The sequence below is a fragment of the Megachile rotundata genome, chromosome 3 (assembly GCF_050947335.1).
Source record: "Megachile rotundata isolate GNS110a chromosome 3, iyMegRotu1, whole genome shotgun sequence".
Classification (NCBI taxonomy): Eukaryota; Metazoa; Arthropoda; class Insecta; order Hymenoptera; family Megachilidae; genus Megachile; species Megachile rotundata.
Genome location: NC_134985.1, coordinates 13,756,917 through 13,777,967, shown reverse-complemented (window position 1 = coordinate 13,777,967; position 21,051 = coordinate 13,756,917). Strand labels below are relative to the sequence as shown.

Below are 21,051 nucleotides of genomic sequence, written 5' to 3'. Positions count from 1 at the left end.
CCAAGGAGGTGCAATTGCATTTGAAAGAGTAATACGACTAACTTCAAGAAGTAAAGCCATGTGCGAATCTTGCGGCGCGTCACAATAAGGAATATCAACATTTTTCTATGTTCTTTAAAATATTTTTAATGATGTTCTGTTGAAATTAAGTGAATATAAAGTGCTTGTAATTCACCATGAAGAATAAACCAATCCGTCATAAAGAAACAAATACTTTTCAGGTATGTAACGTGAGCATATAAATTTCTTTTCTGTTGATTTTACGTTAAATAACTTTTTCTGCTATAGTTTAAACCATTTTCTGAAAGAATCAATGAAGTTGACGTTGATGTATTTCATCGCGTTGCCCACCGGAATGAAGAAAATGACGAAGTTGAAACATATTTTCACGAAACTCTACAAAAATGGAACTTCCTTAACCTCACAGAAGGTTATTGCAGTTTCAAAAAAGAAGTTCGTGATGTTGTTACGCTTACCCAGTTGATTAATCAGAAAGAATTTGTGGTTAATAAATTGATAGAATATTTAAAAAAGAAAGATATCTCTTTCTTACAGCCAATTTTAGAGTAAGTATTGGATTAAAAATTTTGTGTAACATAGATTAAAATGATTTCTTAATGACTATATTTTTCACTATAGATTGGTGGTAGCTGTGTCAAAAGATTTGCAGAAAGAATTTTATGAATATTTTCCTAAATTTTTAACTGTTATGATTGATTTATTACATACAAAAGATACAGATCAAATAGAATATACATTTACATCATTGGCTTACTTATTTAAGTTTTTATGGAGGTACTTGATAAAGAATGTAAAAACAGTGTTTGATTTCTTGTTACCATTATTGGAAGATACACAGCCAGCTTATATAAATAATTTTGCAGCTGAAAGTTTTGCATTTGTGGTACGCAAGATTAAAGATAAAGAATCTTTCTTGAAGTTGGTACTACAAATATTGGAAGATAATCCTACTGTAATACCAGGATGTGGAAAGTTATTATTTGAGGTAGTACATGGTTTGCCAGGACAATTTCACTCATGTGCAGAGCAGATGCTGATGTTATACTTCAGTGCATTAAATAATGAAGCTGTCAGTCAGCACTTGGCATTCAAAGTACTAAAAGAAATTATTAGTTGCATCTTGCAACACATCCATCCACAGAAATGTAATGTATTCTGGTCAGTGATTTTAAGTAATATAGATATTACTATTGAAAATAGTAAATGTTTCCAATCAACAAATGAAAGAGAGAAGAGTTTAATACTTCTAATGCAGTTATTGCATACAGTGGTAATTTACAAAGATGGAAGATTAGTTACAGATCCTGTACCTTTGATGAAACAACTTGTAAAGGCTTTAAGAACTTTTGAAAATGAAAATGATGTACTAGAAAAGATTACAAAAGTAGCAGTAGCAATACTTTTGGCCACGAATGTTAAATTAATGCAAGAAACATCTAGTCAAATAATACTTCAACTTATGTGCATACAAGATATTAAATTATTGTATGATGTTGTCAATAATTTAATGAATCATTCATCATTTGAAACTTTGATATTACCGCACATAATACGATACAGCATTTCTACTAGTTTTAATAATGATACCTTGGCACTGCTTACTGATGTCATAAAAACTAAAGCTCCACTATGCATTAATGGCATGAATTTGAGCAAATGGACAAAGTATAAATTAGATATACGAGGTGCTACATCTGATATTATCAATTATCTTCTGAAAGAGTTAGAAAGTTTATCAGATGATGATATACCAATGAATGCATTAAGAATGTTAATCATTTTACCACATTTGGAGCCTTTATCAGAAGCATTCGAAGATGCATTTAAGAAAGGAGTATTGTCTCTATATAAACGAATACTAAATCATAATGGGACAGAAACTGATCTAACTAAATTGTGTCTACCATTTTTAATAGCTTTGGAGTCAGCAATTCATCTTCTAGAACCTGAAATTTTATACAACTTTATGGACACAAATGACATTAAAATATTAGATCTTGTCACTAAATATCCTGATAACAAAATCATTCTGAATGCAACAGATTTATGTATTACATATTTTAGTACAACGCAATACCGAGAGATGTATGTGAATCAAACTGTTTTTGATAACTTGAATGATAACATTGTATCAAACTTAAGTTCCCCATTCAGAGAAGTCCGTTTAATTGTGACTCATTTGTATTCTTTGTTTTCTAATGTTGAAGAAATTATGTTATCTGTCTCCAGTGAAAATAAAGAGACAACTGCTATGGAACATATGTATTTAGCAGAATGTGAACCTATAACAGTACAAAGTTATAGGGATAAGCTACTACATTTGCAAGCATTATCATTTGAAAATAAGGTAGCGTTAAATTTCGATCCTAAGTATTATAAATTTCCACTACAATATTTATTAGGCAATTTGTACATAAATTTTTCTTTGTTATGGGAACCTGTAAGTAAAATTATAGCAACATATGCAGATAAAAATTGTGAACAGTTTTGGTCAATATTCTTAGCTGAACTAAAACATGAACATCAAGCACTTACAGATTATAAACCAGTATTTGAGTGCAAAACTATTTCCGAAATAGAAATTGCAATACAAAAAAGTAATGACAAACCTGATTATGCAAATCATAAAGTTTTGTTGTGGAAATGTATGATAAACTTCTCACATTTTTGTGAAATGAAGAATAGAGATATTACAGGATTGTTTATTGATTTTGTAAATGACAATTTTTTTAAGTCAAATTCTGAAGATGGCAAATGTTGTAGTATTTTGAAGAAGGAAGAATTAAATTCTTCCAATAATAATATGGAAATTGACGAACAAAGTGAAAGTGATAATGAATTAGATGAAAATGAAGAAAATAAGGAGGAAGCAAAAGAATCTGCACCACCTTCTAAAGAACCTAAACAAACATCAACATTTATAAGCAAAAATTATAAGACAAAGCTTCTCATTGCTCAACTGGAGATATTTGGAAAGGTAGCAAACCCAAGAACATTATACAGAGAACCAGAGATGCATAGAATTTATTTGGATTTACTGTCATCAAAAAATGCTGATATTCAAAAAGCTGCTTTAAATTGTCTTCTTACTTATAAATACAAATATCTGTTACCGTACAAGGATAATTTATATAATTTAATTAGTGAACAGAATTTGAGGAATGAAGTTACATACTTTAAAGTTGATCAAGAAAGTAGCATGATACAAAGTGAGCATCGTGATGAATTCATACCTATATTAATGAGAATAATTTATGCGAAAATGGCTTTAAAGACAGGAATGAGAACTGGCGGTAAACTTGGTGGACTTAATAGACGAAAATTGATTTTACGTTTCCTAGCCGGTGTTCAAGAAAATGAAATGATAATATTTATACAAATGGCATTTAAGCCTTTCAGGCCATACATGTCATTTGAAGTGGATGAAAAAATTGATTTGAACCAGCTTACACAGAATATCATTGATACCATTGATTTAAACAATGTTATTCCACCCAAACGATTACAGAGTGCTGTAAATTTACTTACAATACTGATAGAACAATTTGGTAGCAAAATGAATAAAAAATTGTTGCCTTGTTTACTTGGTTTGGTATTATGTATCTTAGCACAAGTTACTGGAATTTTACAACAGAGGGATAAAGTGTTTGTTGGTTATTTACAAGCTGTTAGAAATGTTCGAAATAGTTGTATTTTAATATTAGCAAGATTCTTCAATCATTTTGAAGATTATGAATGGAGGGAACACGAAATAGATGCTTTATTCAACGTGGCTGTATTTCCATGGTTGCAAAAATTACCTATGGAAGGTATTTATAGTCCAACACCTTTACTGAAGCTATTTATGGCATGGGGGCAAAATTCCCGTTTTTACCCACTGTTTATAAAACATCAAAAAGATGATAAGACTCTAAGTCCCCTTCCATACATCATGCAGCTTCTTTTGGGACCAAACACTCATGCATCTGTAGTTAACGCTATTCTCGACGTGATTGAAAAAATGGTAACACTTCAAGATTATGGAAGAACAAATGAAAATGACATGGAAACTGATACACCTCTTGTTCCTTTGACACCTGTACTTACCAATTTGCTGGAAGTAAACGAGGAAGCCTTGTCCAGTGGAACTAATTATGGATCTACTATACTTCTTCCTCATGTTTTTAGTATTTTGGAATATATTAAAAATAAGCTTGACAAGTCAAACAAAAAAATAAATAAGACAGAATTGATCATCTTATCACGCATTTCAGAATTTGTAAAAGATCCGAGTGCATGTGATATACTTGTTACTCTTACTTTACCAATATTGATTAAAAAAGCAGCTGCTGGGGGAGAGGAAACGGCTTTGGAATTAATTGCAACTGTTAAAAATCTTATAAAACATGTTGAGCAACCAACCATTCATTTGCGTGCAATCTTACCCTTATTAGGCATAGTATCAGCAACTCCTGCAAGGAAACTGCTGTTGGAACTCTATGGGACAATTGTAGAAAGATCAACTGATGATTGCCGTGAGACACTCATAAGAAATTATAATTTAATTAGCGCACTTAACGCGTGGGATCGTAAATGGGTCGACCAACCAGATTTTCAAAAAAGACTGGATGCATTTTCTGAAATTAATAATGCAATAGAAAAGAATGAGATCACATTGGAGTTTGGTGTAGCTATTATACATAATTGTTATTATTTTCTAAAAACTGAAGCAGATTTAGCCTTAAGGGATTATTCAGGACAATGTCTTAAACTTCTTGGTTCAAAATTGGCGAAAGAGCACAAGGAAAATATACCAAACAGACGTTACTTAATAGATGATACAATTTTAGTACTTTTAAAAAGTGGAATAACTAGCAAAAATGAAGTTGTGCGACTTCAGTCAATCGCTTTCTTAGGCCATATGGCTATAGAATGTCCTGACGTGCATCCTGTTTTCCGGGATTTGGCACTACTAGCTAATAAGCAGGATCCTGAAGTGGATTTCTTTGAAAATATGCAACATTTGCAGTTACACAGAAGAGGTCGAGCGTTGCTCAAATTTTGTAGTGTAGCAAAGACAATGAAAAAGAAGTTCAATCCAAGAACTTTAACGCAATTCATTCTACCTTTTGCTTCCATGTATTTGTGCAATGAAAGCTACATACATAAAAATAGTATCATTGATGCTGCAATAGAAACAGTTGGAACTGTGTGTAGACTTTTACCATGGTATCAGTATGAAATTATATTAAAACACTATTTGGACAAACTAAAAACTTCTGTTATTTTTCAAAGGCAAGTTGTTAGGGTAGTCGTTATTATATTAGATTCCTTTCATTTTAATTTATCAAAGTATAAACACACAGAAGGTTCCTCTGAAATAAAAGGTATTGAACAATCTGTAAATAATGAAATATCTGCTGAGAAAAAAGAAGAAAATGTGGAGAATGATGATGAAACTGTAAACCAAGATATTGAAGGAAAATTAGAGGAAACTTTAAAATCTAAAGGGTTGGATGATCCTGAAGAAACTGTGGAGAAAGATCAAGTGGAGGATGTGCCTGTAATAGAGAAACAAATAGTACTTTCAGCACATGGAGCCCAAAAGGTTATAACTACTATATCCAAAGACTTGTTGCCCCAACTTCATCGGTCCATCATAGCAAAAACAAGTGGCGAAAGTAGTCATAAAGTCAATAAGAAAAACGTTGCAGCAAAAAATGAGGATGAAGAATTAATGCGAGTTCCCATTGCACTTGCTATGGTTAAATTGTTACAGAAACTACCTGAAAGCATTTTAGATATCAATTTACCAGGGTATGTATACATATACACTTTCGCATAATGTATATTTTAAACTAATCTAACAAATTGTTTCAGAATCTTCATGAAATTATGTACATTTTTAAAATCGCGTTTGGAATCGGTGAGACGCGTTACACGGGACACATTACAAAAAGTTATGATAACTCTAGGTCCAAAATATCTTTCTTATCTATTAAGAGAAATGAACACATTATTGACAAAAGGTTTTCAAGTTCACGTTCTTGCATTCACAGTGCAATCAGTATTGGTTGCTTTGAAACCATATTTCCAGAAATTTGATATCAATCAGAATCTTCAGAGCATTTTATCCGTGAGTAACATTGCATTTTAAGATCATAATTTTAAATTCAATGTATTAATAATATATTTTAATACTCTAGGTATGTAAAGTAGATTTGTTTGGTTTAACCGGAGAAGAGAAAGAAGTACTAGGAATCGTGAAAACTGTTACAGAAGCAAAATCAACAAAAAGCTATGATATTTTCCACATATTAGCGCAATATATCACAGAATCTTGTTTAGTGGACTTAATTTTGCCATTGAAAGAGGTGCTTGTAAGAACGCATTCGCATAAAACATTGCAGAAAATAGTGGAATGCTTAAGGAATGTTGTATTGGGTTTAGCTGATAATACTTTTATACCATTAGAGCAAATGCTGATATTTCTTTATGGTATCGTTTCTGAAAGTATTCCCGAATTCTTGCCTGAGAAGAAGGATAAAGAAATTACAGAGAAGGAAGCAGAGGCATTGGCTAGGCAAAAACCAGATTGTTTCCTTATACCACCTGAACCAAAAAACAAGATGGGTATAAAAGTTACATCTAAAATCACAAAAAACACCAATGTCCATGTTATTATAGAATTCGGTTTAAAGCTTCTCCATATTTTATTGAAAAGAGAAAAAGTTGGCAAAGAATTAGATTGTTTCCTAGATCCATTTGTACCGCTCATAAGTGATTGCTTGAAGTCTCAACATGTCAAAGTAAGTTCATTTTATTGCTATTATAAGTTAATACAATGAACTATTCAATGTATACTAAATTACATATAATTTCTGTCCAGTTAAGCACTTTAGGTTTACAGTGTTTAAATTGGTTACTTAAGAAAGATTTATCTTCAATAAAAGACACAATATCGGACATTTGTACATCTATTTTCGACATATTACACAAATATGCTGCAGAAGGTTTGAGTAAGGGAGATAATTTTGATCTTGTAATGGCTGGATTCAAATGTATGTCCGTACTTGTTCGTGATGTGAAACATCACACAATTAACGAAGATCAGTTAAAAGCTTTGATCATCTACGCTGAACAAGATATGTACGACAGTGATAGACATGCGACTGCATTTAGTTTGCTTAAAGCGATAATCTCCCGGAAAATGATTATTCCTGAAATGCATCAAGTAATGGAAAAAGTTGCTACTTTAAGTATTACATCAGAGTTAGAACACATTAGGCAACAATCCCGGGCCGTCTTTTATTCATATTTGATGGAATACCCTCTTGGTAAATTACTAAATAAACATATACTGTTTTATCTAACACAATTGAGCTATGAAATGCGACCAGGTCGACTGAGTGCCTTAGAAATGATTCATAACATTGTTACCGGCTTCCCTTTGGTAAGTACATTCACATTTTTATGTAAGTTTCGCACTCAGGAGTCTTTGCTTTAGAATGTGTATTAATAAACACTTTTTACAATTATAATTTTAGAGAACCTTGCTTATGAAGTCAGACATGATATTCATAATGGCAGGTGCAAGACTGATAAACGACGATGATCCGACATGTCGCAAATTATGTGCCAAATGTATTAAAGAAATGATCTCTCGTTTCCGTTATAATAAAAGGAGCAAACTTTTTGATATAGTCATGGAATGGTTAAAGGATACTAAAGTAATTATATCTTAAATGCATGTTATTAAGTGATTGCAACATTTTTTCATTATACCTTTTTTCTAGATAATGCATCGTACATTGGCTGCTCAACTATGCGGTATATTTGTGACAGTGGAGAAAGATACTTTCGAGTCTCGTCTAAAAGAATTATTACCCTATCTTTTAAAACAATTCCACGCAAATATGGATGATGATAAACCTGGCCGTTTTGTAAAATTACGTACAGAGAAAGAAACCAAATTACAAATGAATCGTAATATTAAGGATCCGGAAAGAATGAAAGATCATCATATGTTCCAAGTTTTACAGTTATTGTTAAAAATATCAGCAAATTGTAGTACATTCCTTAAGAAGGACGAGTACCAAGATGCTGTTCGCTCAATTGCTGGTATGTCCTGTATGTTACCATATTATTACATAATTTATTTAACACTAACATAATTTTCTGTATGTTTTAGAATACAGTCAGTCTCTATTGGCCCATCCTCATATATGGGTTCGCTTAGCAGCATCTCAGTTGATCGGTTTCATCTTGGCTACCCTTAATGTCGATAAGATTATAGACTTCGTGGAAAATCCTGAAAAGTGTGAAGAGGAAAGTCGTTACATGTATTCTGATCCTATTACCACTATCAGAAGTTTGTCTTTAGACTTGATTGCACAATTGCAACCCGATATGGCGTTGGAGGAGTTAGCGGATCAAACTGTTAAGAATTTGATATTCATTGCAAAAATCTTAAAATCTATAAAACCAGTTAATATTGCAACAGAAGACGAAGATGGCAAAACAACAGATACAGATAGGAACCAGTTATCACTTCCTTGGCTTGTTAGACGATTGAGGAAGTCTGTAAATATAGAAATAACTAAAGCCCCTAATTCCACAACAGTGGTATGTAAGAACAATAATGTTAGTACTGACTTTTTTAAGAATAAAATATTAACATTTATTTATTTTCCAGAGGACTGCTTTCTTCAAATGGGTTGCTGGATTAGTGGCCACTGTACCTATGGAATATTTAAATGTGGTGCTGTTTAATATTATGTCACCAATTGTACGCGAAATGTCCACAATAGACGAAAAGAATACTAGTTTAAGACGACTGGCAAAAGAAGCTGCTACAATGATTAAGAAGCGTTTGGGTAATGAAGAATATATTGGGTTATTGAGTAGAGTACAACAGCGGTTAGACATTAAGAAAACAGAGAGAAGAAAAACACGTACGCAACAGGTAGGTGTTTGATTCTATTTAAGGTATCTGTTTCAGTAGCTGACATCTTCACTGTTTGGGATTCTTTTATTACAGTTTGTCACGGACCCAGAATTGGCTGCTAAACGTAAAATTGCAAGGCAGCAAAAGAAGAAAGAAGCTAGGAAAAGGAAATTGGATACCATGAGGGGGAAGAAAGGAACGAAAAAGCGACCTAAGAAAGAAATAGATTTGGACGTTATGTAACCATTTTGTATAAGTAAATTTCTAAAAGAGTAAAAGTTATAATGTTTACGACCTATTTAAATAGTAATCTAATCTGTAATATGCATGTATTATTGTTTTCTATTATAATGAAATATTTAAAAAAATTATATATTTATTTATGTATATATTATGCACATACATACAGATATATTTTATTATTTGAAAGCTCAACATTTTACGAGCTCTTATTGTAAAATGAAAAATACGTCTATTAGAAAAACGATCTATTGAAATACAAATTTTTATGCTGTAACATTGTTATATTTCAATACACAATATCTATATCTTTAACCTGTTTGAATTCTTTAGGTATTTTTCATAGGTATTTGAAATTAAAAATGTAACGTATTATTCCTTTTGCGCATGTTAATTTTGATTGGTTAAAATATATTTCGTTTGCAACTTCCATGATATCGAACGTAGATATCTGGTGATCTTTTATTTCATATACTTATTCTAATTCTGAGATTTAAAAATTTCATAATTTGAAAATTTAGAGAATAAAGTTTAGGAATTTTTAGACGTGTTGCTGTCAAGCTATTAGTTAATTATACTTAGTATTAATCAATATCATCTGTTTGTTTTACTTACATATTTTTCTCCACCCTGTATATGACTGAAAGAATGAGAAGTGTATGGTACTGGAGAGCATACTGAAGTTAGCCGTGTTGCGCAAATTGAACATGATCTCTGGTGGAACGAATAATATAATGTAATTTATGGGCATTTTAAGGTGAATATTATTCAGAATGACATAACTTGACGAAATAATATTATACAAACCTTTAATTCAATTTTATTACGTAAGTGATGCGTTTTAATTATTTATAAAATAATTCTATTACATTTCATCTTTTTCACATCTACAGAAGTAGTTTTTTTCTTGATTAATCGAATGCCAATTCCGGACTTCCGGCGTAAGATTTCATATTTCGAGAGTAGTCCATAATTTTCAAATAATTTATTTAACGTTAATTTCTTCTTTTCATGTTATATTTAAGAGCAACCTAGAGTAATAAAGGTATGTTAACAATAATCTTTTAATATCAGAAATTATATAGAATCAGTCCGGCATGTTTCGAATAATTTTCAAGTATTTTATATAACAGGACGCTATTCGAGAACAATCAGTAGTCTTTACCGGTTTAGCAGAATTTTACTTGAAGATTTCTGAACAAAGATATATTCAAGAATTATCGAGTAAAAAACTGTTGATCATTTTCTTTTATTAGAAATGTTTATTACTTTCGTTTTATTTAAAACTCGTGTTCTAAGGCATGATGTACCGTCGTTAAACACAAGATGTAATGAGCAGCGTGATATTACGTGCTACCAAATGCATTCTGTCAGCGACTAAAACTTGTCTAACTATATCTCTTTGAAGCATCGCCAACTTGGCAGTTCTTTGTTTCTTTAACTTTGATATGCTTATAAGTAAGAAGACGAGTATCGTTTACTCGTGTTCAAGCTTATCGGAAAAAGTCGTGTTATCGTCGGTGGTTGGACCATAAAAGTCCGACACGACGATTAAGACGGAAAATTTGGCATATTAACTGTGGTTAGAAAATTGTATATATATTACCATCTAACTCGCCGACTTCGTTCTTCGTATAACCAATTCTACTTCGCAGGTTTTTATTCATCATCGAAACATCTATTCCAAGTTGTACGTGCACAAAAGAACACAGTGATGTACGTCACCATAATATTGAGTATCGTGATCCTGATTTTAATAGCAGTTGGGCATAAAATAAAAAAACAACCGCCAGGTAATAGAATTCATTGTTTTTATGTTAGATTCCTTCAACTACATCGCTCGATCGATATTTGATATTCGGTTTCATGTTTCTTTTTTTTTTACACAGAAACTTGACACGCAGATACTTTTTATTTAAACGTCCTGTCCGTTACAAACCAATTATAAGATTAGTGCTTACTATTTTTTGTTTTTTATTGTATTGTACTTTTGTCATAACGATAACAGAAACTTTACGAATATTTATTAATACAGTAAAAATAATAATAAACTGTTTATAAGCGTTAATAAATATACTTTCTTTTATTAATTTCGATGACGACTTCGAAGATTGTCTCGAACGAAAACGAGCTCTTGCTTGACAGACGCGTGTAGTACGACTATAAATGATTGGTTTAAATGTACAAATAAATTGGTTTAAATTAGACCTTCAACTGCGCTGCATCAATGAAAGTAGTTTTCTTTCGAATTTCTTCTTTCAGATTGCTTTTAAGAATTGGTATCCACCGTGTAAATTACAATGAATAATAGAAATACTAGGACGGAAGAATATTGTTTAATCTTTTTAACCCTCGGAAGAAGGAAGTTTCGAGATTGACGCGGTAAACGAAGAGTCGTTTTATTTGCGCAACGAATTGATAAAGTCACAGCCTGCAAAGTTTGCAGAATTCGGGACAAGAATCGATACTATTCCCTGCGCTATTGAACGCTGCATTAGATCAACATTGATTAATACTTGTTATATTGCCTCGGACGGGACTGTAGTAATTGACAATATAGAAAAGGGACTAAATTTAAAAATTGAAAAATTTACAAACTCAAAAAGTTAAAAACAAAAATTTTTTAATTTTTTAATAATTAATTTTTTAAATTAAAATTTTTAATTTTTTAAAAATTAAAAAATTTTTCAATTTTAAATTTGAATATTTGACATTTGAAATTATAATAGAATCAAAGAAAACATAGTTCCTGTGGTTATCAAAATTAGTTCGCTTGTACAAATATTTACATACATACACACATAATGTACACAATTTTCTATCCAACACTTAAGGTGTCAGTGATAGATTCGGTTATCATTTCATTTTTCTCTTCCTTATAGATGTTTTATCTTTTTCAGGTCCGTTCCCGTGGCCGTTTATCGGCAATGTCTTATTACTGAAGAGTTTATCCCGTAAATTGGGAGCACAGCATTTAGCGTTCCTAGAACTGTCTAAACGATACAACAGCAATCTGATAAGTTATTATATAGGGTCCAAAAGGATTTTGGTGGTTTCTGGAAATAAATATATTCAAACGGTACTAAACACTCCGGAGTTCAATGGCCGTCCTTGGGACTTGTTTATCCAAGTGCGCAATTTTGGAAAGAAAACAGGTATCACTGTTTGCAAAAATTATATAGTATATCTTCACACTGAAGTTACAGTGCCCTTCATTATTATATAGTAGATACCATATAGTAGACTCATTATTATAGGTACCTTCATACACACATCAATTTATAACGCCATAATAGAAGAAATAGAAGAAAAAGAATATCTCTTATCTAAAGTATTTAATCTCTCTCTATTAATTCGAATAATTCAAAGTCTATTGTAGTTATACGACATTTTTATCAACACCATATATCACTTGTAAAAAATTATCAACGTTAGGTGTCACAATGAACGACGGAGACGACTGGAAGGAGTTACGTAGTTGGACGGAGCGGTCCATGAGAAATATCGGTTTTGGGAGAACGGAGATGTTTGAAATAATCAAAAATGAACTGACCACGATCCTGACCAAATTGCAGCAAGGAGGTGCACAAAGATTGAAACCTCTCATTAGCCCGGTGGGGATAAACGTTATTTGGACTTTAGCTACAGGGAAACCATTCGCCGAGGGCCAGAAGTACATATACTTCTATTTATTTTTTATACTCAATTAGAAATACACGGGCTCGGGAATATGAAATATATAGGGGTATAGAGATGTGACATATAGGAATATGTGGATACAAATATATGTATAGAGATGTGGGAGTATAAGGATACAAGAATATAATAGGTACTGAAAACATAGGACTGGGGATATCGGGAATTAAGACTAAAGATAGAAGTATAAGGTAAAAGATAAAAAGTAATGAATCTATTTTGATTTCCCTTATCATATAAGGTGATTTTCGGCATAACCCATGATACGAACATAAACTTAAAATTTTCTGACCGCACTGATCAAGCTATATCATTGTTGCTCCTTTGTACTTTTATTGAAAAAACAGAATTCGAGATACTTGGTAAATGTTAAACAGAAGGTAACGATCCATAGCGAGAGTTTCGAGGGGGAACAAGTTGTAAGTGGGTCGTGTATTTAAAGCGCATTGAATCGTGATCGTTTATTGTCTTACTAACGTCAACCCGTAGGTTACAGTATTTTACTGACTTGATGGAACGTCGATCGCGAGCCTTCGAAATGAGCGGCAGCGTTCTTTCTGCTTTCCCTTGGCTTCGTTACGTTGCACCTGAGATCTCCGGGTATAACGTTATTAGGATGTTGAACAACGAGCTCAAGGACTTCGTGACGGTACGCCCGTTATGTAAATCAATTATAATTTTGCACGTAGATATTAATAAACGCCGCATAATTAAATGTTCGCATCGCTTATGGCATTTTATACAGGAAACCATCGCTGAACATAAAAAACGATGTGCAGAGAACAAAGAAGACTTGATAGATATGTTTCTTAACAAAATAGAGAACGACAGTGAACCTACTTCACTTTTCACTGGTACAATTCGCACACAGTTTGTTTTTCTTTGTATTTGTTTAATTAACACAGATGCAAATAGTGATGTTCTATGTCATTTAAAAGTTTTGCTAACTAAAAGCATCTACAACTTTGTATTCTTATTTATATTAATTTTTAGAGGAGCAGTTGACGATGATATTGGTTGATCTATTCCTCGCGGGTTGCACCACCATTAGCACAAGTCTGGACTTCGTGTTTATAAATATGGTGTTGCATCAGGACATTCAACGGAAGGTGCAACAGGAAATCGATTCGATGATTCCGAAAGACAGGCTACCGGATTTGAGTGATCGGCCAAAGTAATCTTCAATTTCTCTATTCTCTAGTCGCTATTATTGATGTTAGTCATTACGCTCCACATCGACGATTTACAGCAAATGTAACAACTGAAATTTCTTTGTCATTACAGGCTCCCTTACACAGAAGCTGTAATAAAAGAAACACAGCGAATGTGGCCAATATTTCCAATAATCGGACCGCGAAGAGTTCTCGCTGACACAAAGCTCGGCGATTATTACATAGAAAAGGATTCCACCGTGATAATCAACATATATTCTGCTAACATGGATCCCGATTCATTTCCAGATCCCCATAGCTTTATACCCGAAAGATTCATAGAGAACGGAGTCCGTAAATCAGATGCAGACTTCGTAACTTTTGGAAAAGGTACATAAAATATCCCAATGAAAGATAATAAATTACTTCAGTTACATTTTTTCGGTTTTAGGTAAACGGCGATGTCCAGGTCAGGCAATAGCAACAGCCGCGATGTTTCTGTTATTCACAGGTATACTGCAGAGATACTCTATACTTCCGGTACCTGGCAAAGAACCGACCTCCATAGAAATTTCTTCTGGCCTAGCGATCACACCCAAGCCCTACGAGATATTAGCTGTGCCACGATAATTCATCATGTGATTTTGTTCAGTGATTGTTCGCATTGTACTGACCTTTGTGCAGTTAACAGAGTAATTCTATGTGGATATATTTATAACTGACAAAAAAATGATGGTCAGATATACATTGTCTACAATAATACTGCACGATAAGCGATGTCAGTGCGAACTAAAAAACTAAAAGAAAAATAAAGACGAAGAAAAGAATGCATTCGTGTATTTTTGTTTGAACGTATCGATTGGGATGATGCAGTTGTTCACTGTGTTTTTATTGCTTGAGATCGGTTTTTATTTTAATAAAAAAAGGCGCCGAAGTTCTTGATCTTCGAAACGATAGTTCGACCTGTTAACCGGCAGCTCGTTTGTTTGACTTCAACAAATTTTTCTCTCGGATATTGTTTATTGTTTCTGCTGCGTGAAAGTCGTTTTACGCGTTCGACGAAATCGGCTCGTTTCGTAGAAGTCCAAATGTACCTTCGCCCCAGCGTCACGTGGCGATTCGGTCCTTTTATATTGAGTCGTGGCTGCTAAATATTTTCTTGTTAATACGGAATAGATCGCTTAAAAACACGACACCGACTGTACCGTCGAAGTACAAAAATGTGTATTATAAATTTGATGCAAATCAAACTGTAGTCGTACTAACAATATTTTGTAATCTTATACGAGTGCGTGATTTACAAGCTCGGATCTCAAAGTGAGTTTCAGATGGTACGGTTTTGGCGATATGGTGAAACCATCGTAGCCATTCGGGTCCGGCTTTCCATGGTCTGGTGAAATTTCGATATCGAAATAATGTACAACATGAGTGAAGAATAAGAATAAGGTTGAGCGAGCGAGCATTTCTCCTGGGCAACGTCTTTTACCTGAAACGTGCAACACGGGAATTTAATTTTGTCATAAATTATGTGAAGATTTCTCAAGAAACTTCCATTGGCATAGTTATTTGTCTGAGGTTCTATAATTTTACTAACAACTTGTCTACTATCAACTAACAACTACTATCATAATGGAAAATATATAAAACGATTTACCTAGACTGAAAAGCATACTCGCACTGTTTGGACAAAACCGACCATTGTCATCAAGGAATCTTTGCGGTCGAAACTCTTCTGGGCGATCCCAATAAGCCTTATCATTGTGAACACTGTGAAAGTCCAGAAGAATCATCGTGTTCTAAAATAACAGGAACAAGTGTACCCACACTTAGGATGACATAAAAATAACACTTGTTATTGTATTTACCTTGGGTATGTGATATCCATTCAGAGTAACATCCTTCATGGCCTTATGAGGTAATCCAAAAGGTGCCAAGTTCAAATACCTTTGTGCCTAACAAACGTATAATATATTTCAACCTCTAATTTGTATTCTAGATGCAAGGATTAGTAACTGTAATAATAAATATTTGTATCTAGTAATTAGTAACTATGGAAGTTGATGCAGATTTTTAATAAAATAATCAAAGTCATTTCAACCTCCGCAAGAAACGACTCCATCATCGGCAACGACGAATAATCCTTCAAAGCTGGAGACCGTGATCTACCGACAACGTTATCTAGTTCCTCCTGAAGTATTTTAATCCAGTCAGAGTGCAGGGACAAAAATAGCAGAGTGGCAGCCAAAGTATCTGTCGTGGTTTTCGAACCGGCCAAAAAAAGATCCAAACACACGATCAACAAATTTTCTCCTAAAAAAGCAAAGCCTTATTATCCTTCTTAGATTAATTGTTAAACTTTATAGGAGAAAGTATTGCTCACGATCGAATATCGAATCGTCATGCTGGCCGTTAGATGAAATCTCCAGGAGGAACGCTTCGATTAAATCCTGAGGTTGGTTACCGGACAATTGTTTCTCGTGAACGGTGATCTCCTCGTCCAGGAAGCCCCACAGCTTTCGCAAAATTCTCATTAACTCGTTGTAGCCGGACAACTCTGGCATTATGAAACGTAAGAATGGAAGTTGCGATACTATACCGCCCATGGTGTCCATCAATCTAATGATAGAAAATTCAGTAAATGCACTCGACTGAAGGTGCAATGGAGAGCATTAGGTAGTTAAATAACTTCCTTTCACAGTATCATACTACCTGAAAGCACCGTGAACAGCATCAAGTATCTCCATCAGTTTTTCATTATCATAGTCGAACCGATGACCAGCGAGCATCGACCAAAGGGAATTCAAAACTGCAACGTCGAAAGCCGTGTGCATCGGCACTGGACCTTTCGCACTAGCTCGACGAAGATAATCCACGAAGCTCTCTGCCTCGATGATCAGCTGTTTCTCCATAATTGATTGTCCCAAACCAAATGCCCTGAGGTGCCGCATCGTGAAGCGACGACACTGCGCCCATGTTGGTCCTTCCGCGAATAAAATACCTATTGGATGCATGGATGAAGGTAGTTCAACGTTTATTAATTAGATGAAATAAATATAGGTAATACGTTACCTCTCTTTTTACCAAACGCACGGACCCTGAAGAAGAATCCATCTGGTCTGCCGTTAAACTCGTCCTGAAGAAGAACTTTTTTTACTAAGTCGTGTGTCGAAACCACAACCACCTTCTGAGTTCCCAGTTTCAGGCCCAGAATGGGGCCGTAACTTTTCATTAGTTCATGAAACGCTAAGTAAACGTAGCCGTTCTTCGACTTCAGTCGTCGGAACGTGAGGAAGCAACCGATCAATGGTATCCATTTTGGACCTATTCAGAAGAACACGTGATTACATTGAAAAGATAAAACTTCGTACAAATTAGATTAGCTTCAAAAGTTTGCTATACCTGTATCTTAATTTGAAATGCATGGATACAGTTTAAATTGAATATTAGCCAATTTTTTAATTATGTGCCTGCATAAGAAGTATATTGAAATTAAAGCTGTTCTTTGTTTGCAGTCTTTGGAATAATGTTCAATCGTCAAAACTGTACTAGCTTGTATTGTATAGTTTTAGTATACTCTAAAGAATTTTGTACCTCTAGAATCTATTTCAAATACAGCAGAACTTTTGTATCGCCCTAGCACGTTAATTGAAACTTTTAGATAAGTTCTAAAACTTTCAATTAAACATTCGGTGTAGTTTATATGCTCCAAGATAAAGTTCAGAGTTATTAACTCCTGATAATCACACACTAACGCACCAGGAGGGAAATTATGTGGTTTGACGCAATCGTAGACGCAGAAGATACAGAGAAGAACGAGGAGAAGACAAATCACCGCGTAGAGCATCTTCGGTAACACTGATACTTCACATTTGGTGACTTCGAATGCAGTTACTATGCCACGGAATATATATGTGTGCCAACGAAAAAAAAAACGATTCTGGTGCCACCCTGTGATATTATCGGAGTGACACCCATGGCCTCTGACAAAAATATCTTTTTGTATGAGAACACATCCTTTACATGGTACTCTTCGGTACCGTGTTATAGAAGCGGTATCGGTCTTTTTTTTGAAGCTGATACAGCACAATACTCGGGATGAGTTGGCTACATATTCAACGATCATTCTCTTTGTGTGCGTCAGTACTGAATTTCCATTTTCAATTATTGCATGATATAAGCATGATATAGTGGTTCTCTTCTTTTAGATATTTATTTTGTATAAACTTTGATCGGTTTTTGGTAACACAATGTTTTTTGGTATCACAACGTTTAACTCATTAAGTATGTATGACATACTATTTCAAAATGTATTAACTATTTAAAAATATATTAGAAGTGTGGAATTATTAATAACAATTATTGTAATTTTTAGATACAACAATTTGTGTATTTGATGGAGCAGAGAAGTAGAACGTGGAGATTACGTCTTGGTCAGTTAACCATACAGCGGTACATCTATAGTATGCAGGGTGTATGAGTTCAAAATAAGATGGAAAAGAGAGCACTTTACTTGTTACGACAACGTATTATTTATTCTCCTGAGAAGGAAACCATCGTATTCCTGTAATTCCTGTTCATTTTCATACGAGCAATTTGCTGGCATCGCATACTTGATGGCTTCCGTTTAGAATACAAAACACACGAGATCACCGGACTCTCTATACGGAAGACATTTAGCAAAAATTTGATTTCTCTGGAAACAGAAGTTCCGGCTCGAAGAATAATGATGCTAGACGCGAGTTAAATGTTTAATCAAGTAGCTATTTTATTTTTGTAAAATACCAAGAGTCTACAATTTTATTTGTTTATAAAGAAAGTGGTTCGAGTAGAATTGCAGCAATGTTTGAAAGTCAAGAATTATTTCCTGGTTGACAGGCTAATCGCAGTCAAACTGGTTTTTCAATGAGCAGCAGGGAAAATATGACACAATTCTACAGGTTCACGGACCCGCTTTAATTATACGTTTTGGATTTATTGGAGTCGTTGTTGACCTTCCACAATGCGGACTTTCGATACGCCCACGATGCATCGCCGAGTTATCTTTGTAGAAAGTTTTTTGGAAAGTAACTTCGTTTCTAGAATATCGTTTTTATGTAAACGAAATTCGATTGCTTGACATTTAATTCTTTTTTGAATTACAGAAACTGTATCAAATCAAATGGCAAATTAATTTGCACTCATCGATCCGAAGATGTTTAAACCAATAGTAAGTAGTGATCTATACTATTTATTATTTACACTTTCTTGTTACATCCTGTTTTCTTTCAGATGATCATTTAAATACTAACGTCAACGTGGTGGAATGTTTTAATGGCGAATATATGCCAATGATGTTTCACCAGCGATATTTGCAGATTCAAAACAACCGAGTAGTGGGAGGATTTCTTTCTTCTGTCGAGGATTCTCTCTAATACGGTGATTCGAGATTGTTGGAAATTAGAAATTGCTTTCTAGTTTGCAAACCGTAACGCGGTTGTTTTGAAAAAGTTCATGTACCCGAAACCTGTCAAATTTGTGCGAACTTCGGATTGTAATACAAGGTAGAAACCGTTCAGGTGCTACCACGTTAATTATGCATTGTTTCGTTTCTGTGCGAAATTTCCTTAATGCTTTGAAACTCGTCGTTAACGTGCAAAATTGATCGTTATCTTGGCCCATTCAAAGCGAGAGATTTCCATTTGACTAGGGCTTCGAGGCAAGAGGAACCTGAAAGGATAGCGTTCACGGAGAAACGGCCTTGAACGTACACAATTGTGCCATCAAGAAAATGCTGCGAGTAAAGAAAGAAAAAGAAACGGCGGTAAAGCGTTAAAGGAACTCGATGGAAGATAGAACCAGGTCAACTGCAAATAGCGAGAGGAATAGTTTATTTTAACGTTTAACCGGAAGTTACGTGCGTCCTTCAAGCATCTCTTCGAACTCAACATTTGTTTAATAACCAAATATATTTCCAGGAAAACGGTGGTGAAAAATCTGCAAAAATGTGTTTGAAGTACATACGAATCGAAAAATTCACGTATGTGAACATACAGGATAAAGCAACATATAAAAGATGAAATTACTTCAAGAGATTACCCAAAGACATTACATTCACCATGGTAAATTTCAAACAAACAAAAAGAAACAACATACAAAGAGTATATGAAAATCAATTTAATTTTTCTTTTTTAATGAAATGCCTTATTTTTGTGCAGTCTAAAAGAGCTCTTTAAGATGTTTACAATAACTCGTTCAAGGTCATTGAAGATCAAGAGCGATGGGAAATAATTTATTTCGAGGAAATGATCAAACACTCCGGTGATTTATTTGTCTTTGTATAACACATTTTAGAAACATGAATCTTGTCTTCTATAAAGTAAATTATTTTGCATCAGAGTCCATCTTCAATGATCTTGATTTTCAAGATCATTCAACTATAACCATAACCCGTTTTAAACTGCTTTAGTAGATTATAAGTATAAAAACATGTACACTAGAAAAAAATTAAGTTGATCTTCATATGTGTTCACCCACAAAAAAAGCTGTTAATATACCAACTGGTATTAAGGTTACTGAAGAATTTTTTCTACGTCCAACAGCAGAGATATTCAAGTGTCAAATACCTCAATATGTAACTAAAAAAAACATGCTACAGACAGACAGATAATGGTATCTCAACGATGGTGATCATTCGTATGTTATTAATTCGAATCGATAGAATAATTTGCCAACAAATTACAGGGAAGTATAAAGTATAGAGAAATTAAAACGAGAGAAAACAAAATGCGTCCGTGCATGATCATGATTTCCAGAAGCTTCGAACAGATAGAAACGCTGACGCAAAGTATGACGAAATGAGAATAAGAGAAAGACCGCGAGGAAAGTGAAAACCGAGCATACCGTCGACATGGATTAGAAAATACTGGCATACGACATTTCTCCAGTTTTTTCCTGCGGCTATCAAACGACACGCACGATGAAAAGCTTGACCTCCCGATACGACACGATGGATCGAAGCAAAAGTTTCTCCCGCGTTCG

The 21,051-nt window shown here is 33.9% G+C and overlaps 3 protein-coding genes across 6 annotated transcripts; 2 read left to right on the top strand and 1 right to left on the bottom strand.

Annotated features, from left to right (window-relative positions):
- The first annotated feature begins 42 nt into the window (after positions 1-42).
- On the top strand, positions 43-9,464 carry LOC100878139 (small subunit processome component 20 homolog). The gene is made up of 11 exons (XM_003702128.3): positions 43-221; positions 289-566; positions 640-5,817; positions 5,881-6,136; positions 6,207-6,809; positions 6,890-7,453; positions 7,548-7,730; positions 7,797-8,121; positions 8,192-8,625; positions 8,696-8,965; positions 9,041-9,464. The coding sequence occupies exons 1-11, from the start codon at positions 177-179 to the stop codon at positions 9,188-9,190; spliced, it is 8,286 nt and encodes a 2,761-aa protein (XP_003702176.2). The 5' UTR covers positions 43-176; the 3' UTR covers positions 9,191-9,464.
- Positions 9,465-10,615: 1,151 nt separating this feature from the next.
- On the top strand, positions 10,616-14,863 carry LOC100878027 (putative cytochrome P450 305a1). 2 transcript variants are annotated; one of them, XM_003702127.3, is made up of 9 exons: positions 10,616-10,769; positions 10,843-10,980; positions 12,088-12,342; positions 12,623-12,860; positions 13,373-13,532; positions 13,629-13,737; positions 13,877-14,057; positions 14,168-14,424; positions 14,486-14,863. In XM_003702127.3, the coding sequence occupies exons 2-9, from the start codon at positions 10,902-10,904 to the stop codon at positions 14,662-14,664; spliced, it is 1,458 nt and encodes a 485-aa protein (XP_003702175.2). In that variant the 5' UTR covers positions 10,616-10,769; positions 10,843-10,901; the 3' UTR covers positions 14,665-14,863. The 2 variants fall into 2 exon arrangements, with proteins under 2 accessions (XP_003702175.2, XP_076385692.1); XM_076529577.1 differs by lacking the exon at positions 10,616-10,769 and having other exon boundaries at positions 10,796-10,980; positions 14,466-14,603.
- LOC100877917 (methyl farnesoate epoxidase) lies at positions 13,083-21,043 on the bottom strand. Of its 3 annotated transcripts, XM_076529572.1 has the most exons (9): positions 17,791-18,157; positions 17,104-17,355; positions 16,744-17,032; positions 16,415-16,650; positions 16,133-16,344; positions 15,900-15,986; positions 15,689-15,830; positions 15,301-15,520; positions 13,083-15,181 (listed from the first exon to the last, which is right to left on the bottom strand). In XM_076529572.1, the coding sequence occupies exons 1-8, from the start codon at positions 18,155-18,157 to the stop codon at positions 15,315-15,317; spliced, it is 1,791 nt and encodes a 596-aa protein (XP_076385687.1). In that variant the 3' UTR covers positions 13,083-15,181; positions 15,301-15,314. The 3 variants fall into 3 exon arrangements, with proteins under 3 accessions (XP_076385687.1, XP_076385688.1, XP_003702174.2); XM_076529573.1 differs by lacking the exons at positions 13,083-15,181; positions 17,791-18,157 and adding an exon at positions 20,914-21,043 and having other exon boundaries at positions 15,288-15,520; positions 17,104-17,167; XM_003702126.3 differs by lacking the exon at positions 13,083-15,181 and having other exon boundaries at positions 15,288-15,520.
- Between the last annotated feature and the right edge of the window lie 8 nt (positions 21,044-21,051).

What these genes read in the sequence shown, in the direction of transcription:
- LOC100878027 (XM_003702127.3), top strand. Translation starts at nt 10,902, where the DNA reads ATGTACGTCACCATAATATTGAGTATCGTGATCCTGATTTTAATAGCA. An exon ending in AATAAAAAAACAACCGCCAG is followed by an intron (nt 10,981 to 12,087) that starts GTAATAGAATTC and finishes TATCTTTTTCAG; the next exon opens with GTCCGTTCCCGTGGCCGTTT. An exon ending in AGCTCAAGGACTTCGTGACG is followed by an intron (nt 13,533 to 13,628) that starts GTACGCCCGTTA and finishes CATTTTATACAG; the next exon opens with GAAACCATCGCTGAACATAA.
- LOC100878139 (XM_003702128.3), top strand. Translation starts at nt 177, where the DNA reads ATGAAGAATAAACCAATCCGTCATAAAGAAACAAATACTTTTCAG. An exon ending in ATCTTCAGAGCATTTTATCC is followed by an intron (nt 6,137 to 6,206) that starts GTGAGTAACATT and finishes TTAATACTCTAG; the next exon opens with GTATGTAAAGTAGATTTGTT. An exon ending in CCCCTAATTCCACAACAGTG is followed by an intron (nt 8,626 to 8,695) that starts GTATGTAAGAAC and finishes TTTATTTTCCAG; the next exon opens with AGGACTGCTTTCTTCAAATG.
- LOC100877917 (XM_076529572.1), bottom strand. Translation starts at nt 18,157, where the DNA reads ATGATCGTTGAATATGTAGCCAACTCATCCCGAGTATTGTGCTGTATC. An exon ending in TGCGTTTGGTAAAAAGAGAG is followed by an intron (nt 17,033 to 17,103) that starts GTAACGTATTAC and finishes TGCATCCAATAG; the next exon opens with GTATTTTATTCGCGGAAGGA. An exon ending in GAGTATGCTTTTCAGTCTAG is followed by an intron (nt 15,521 to 15,688) that starts GTAAATCGTTTT and finishes TGCACGTTTCAG; the next exon opens with GTAAAAGACGTTGCCCAGGA.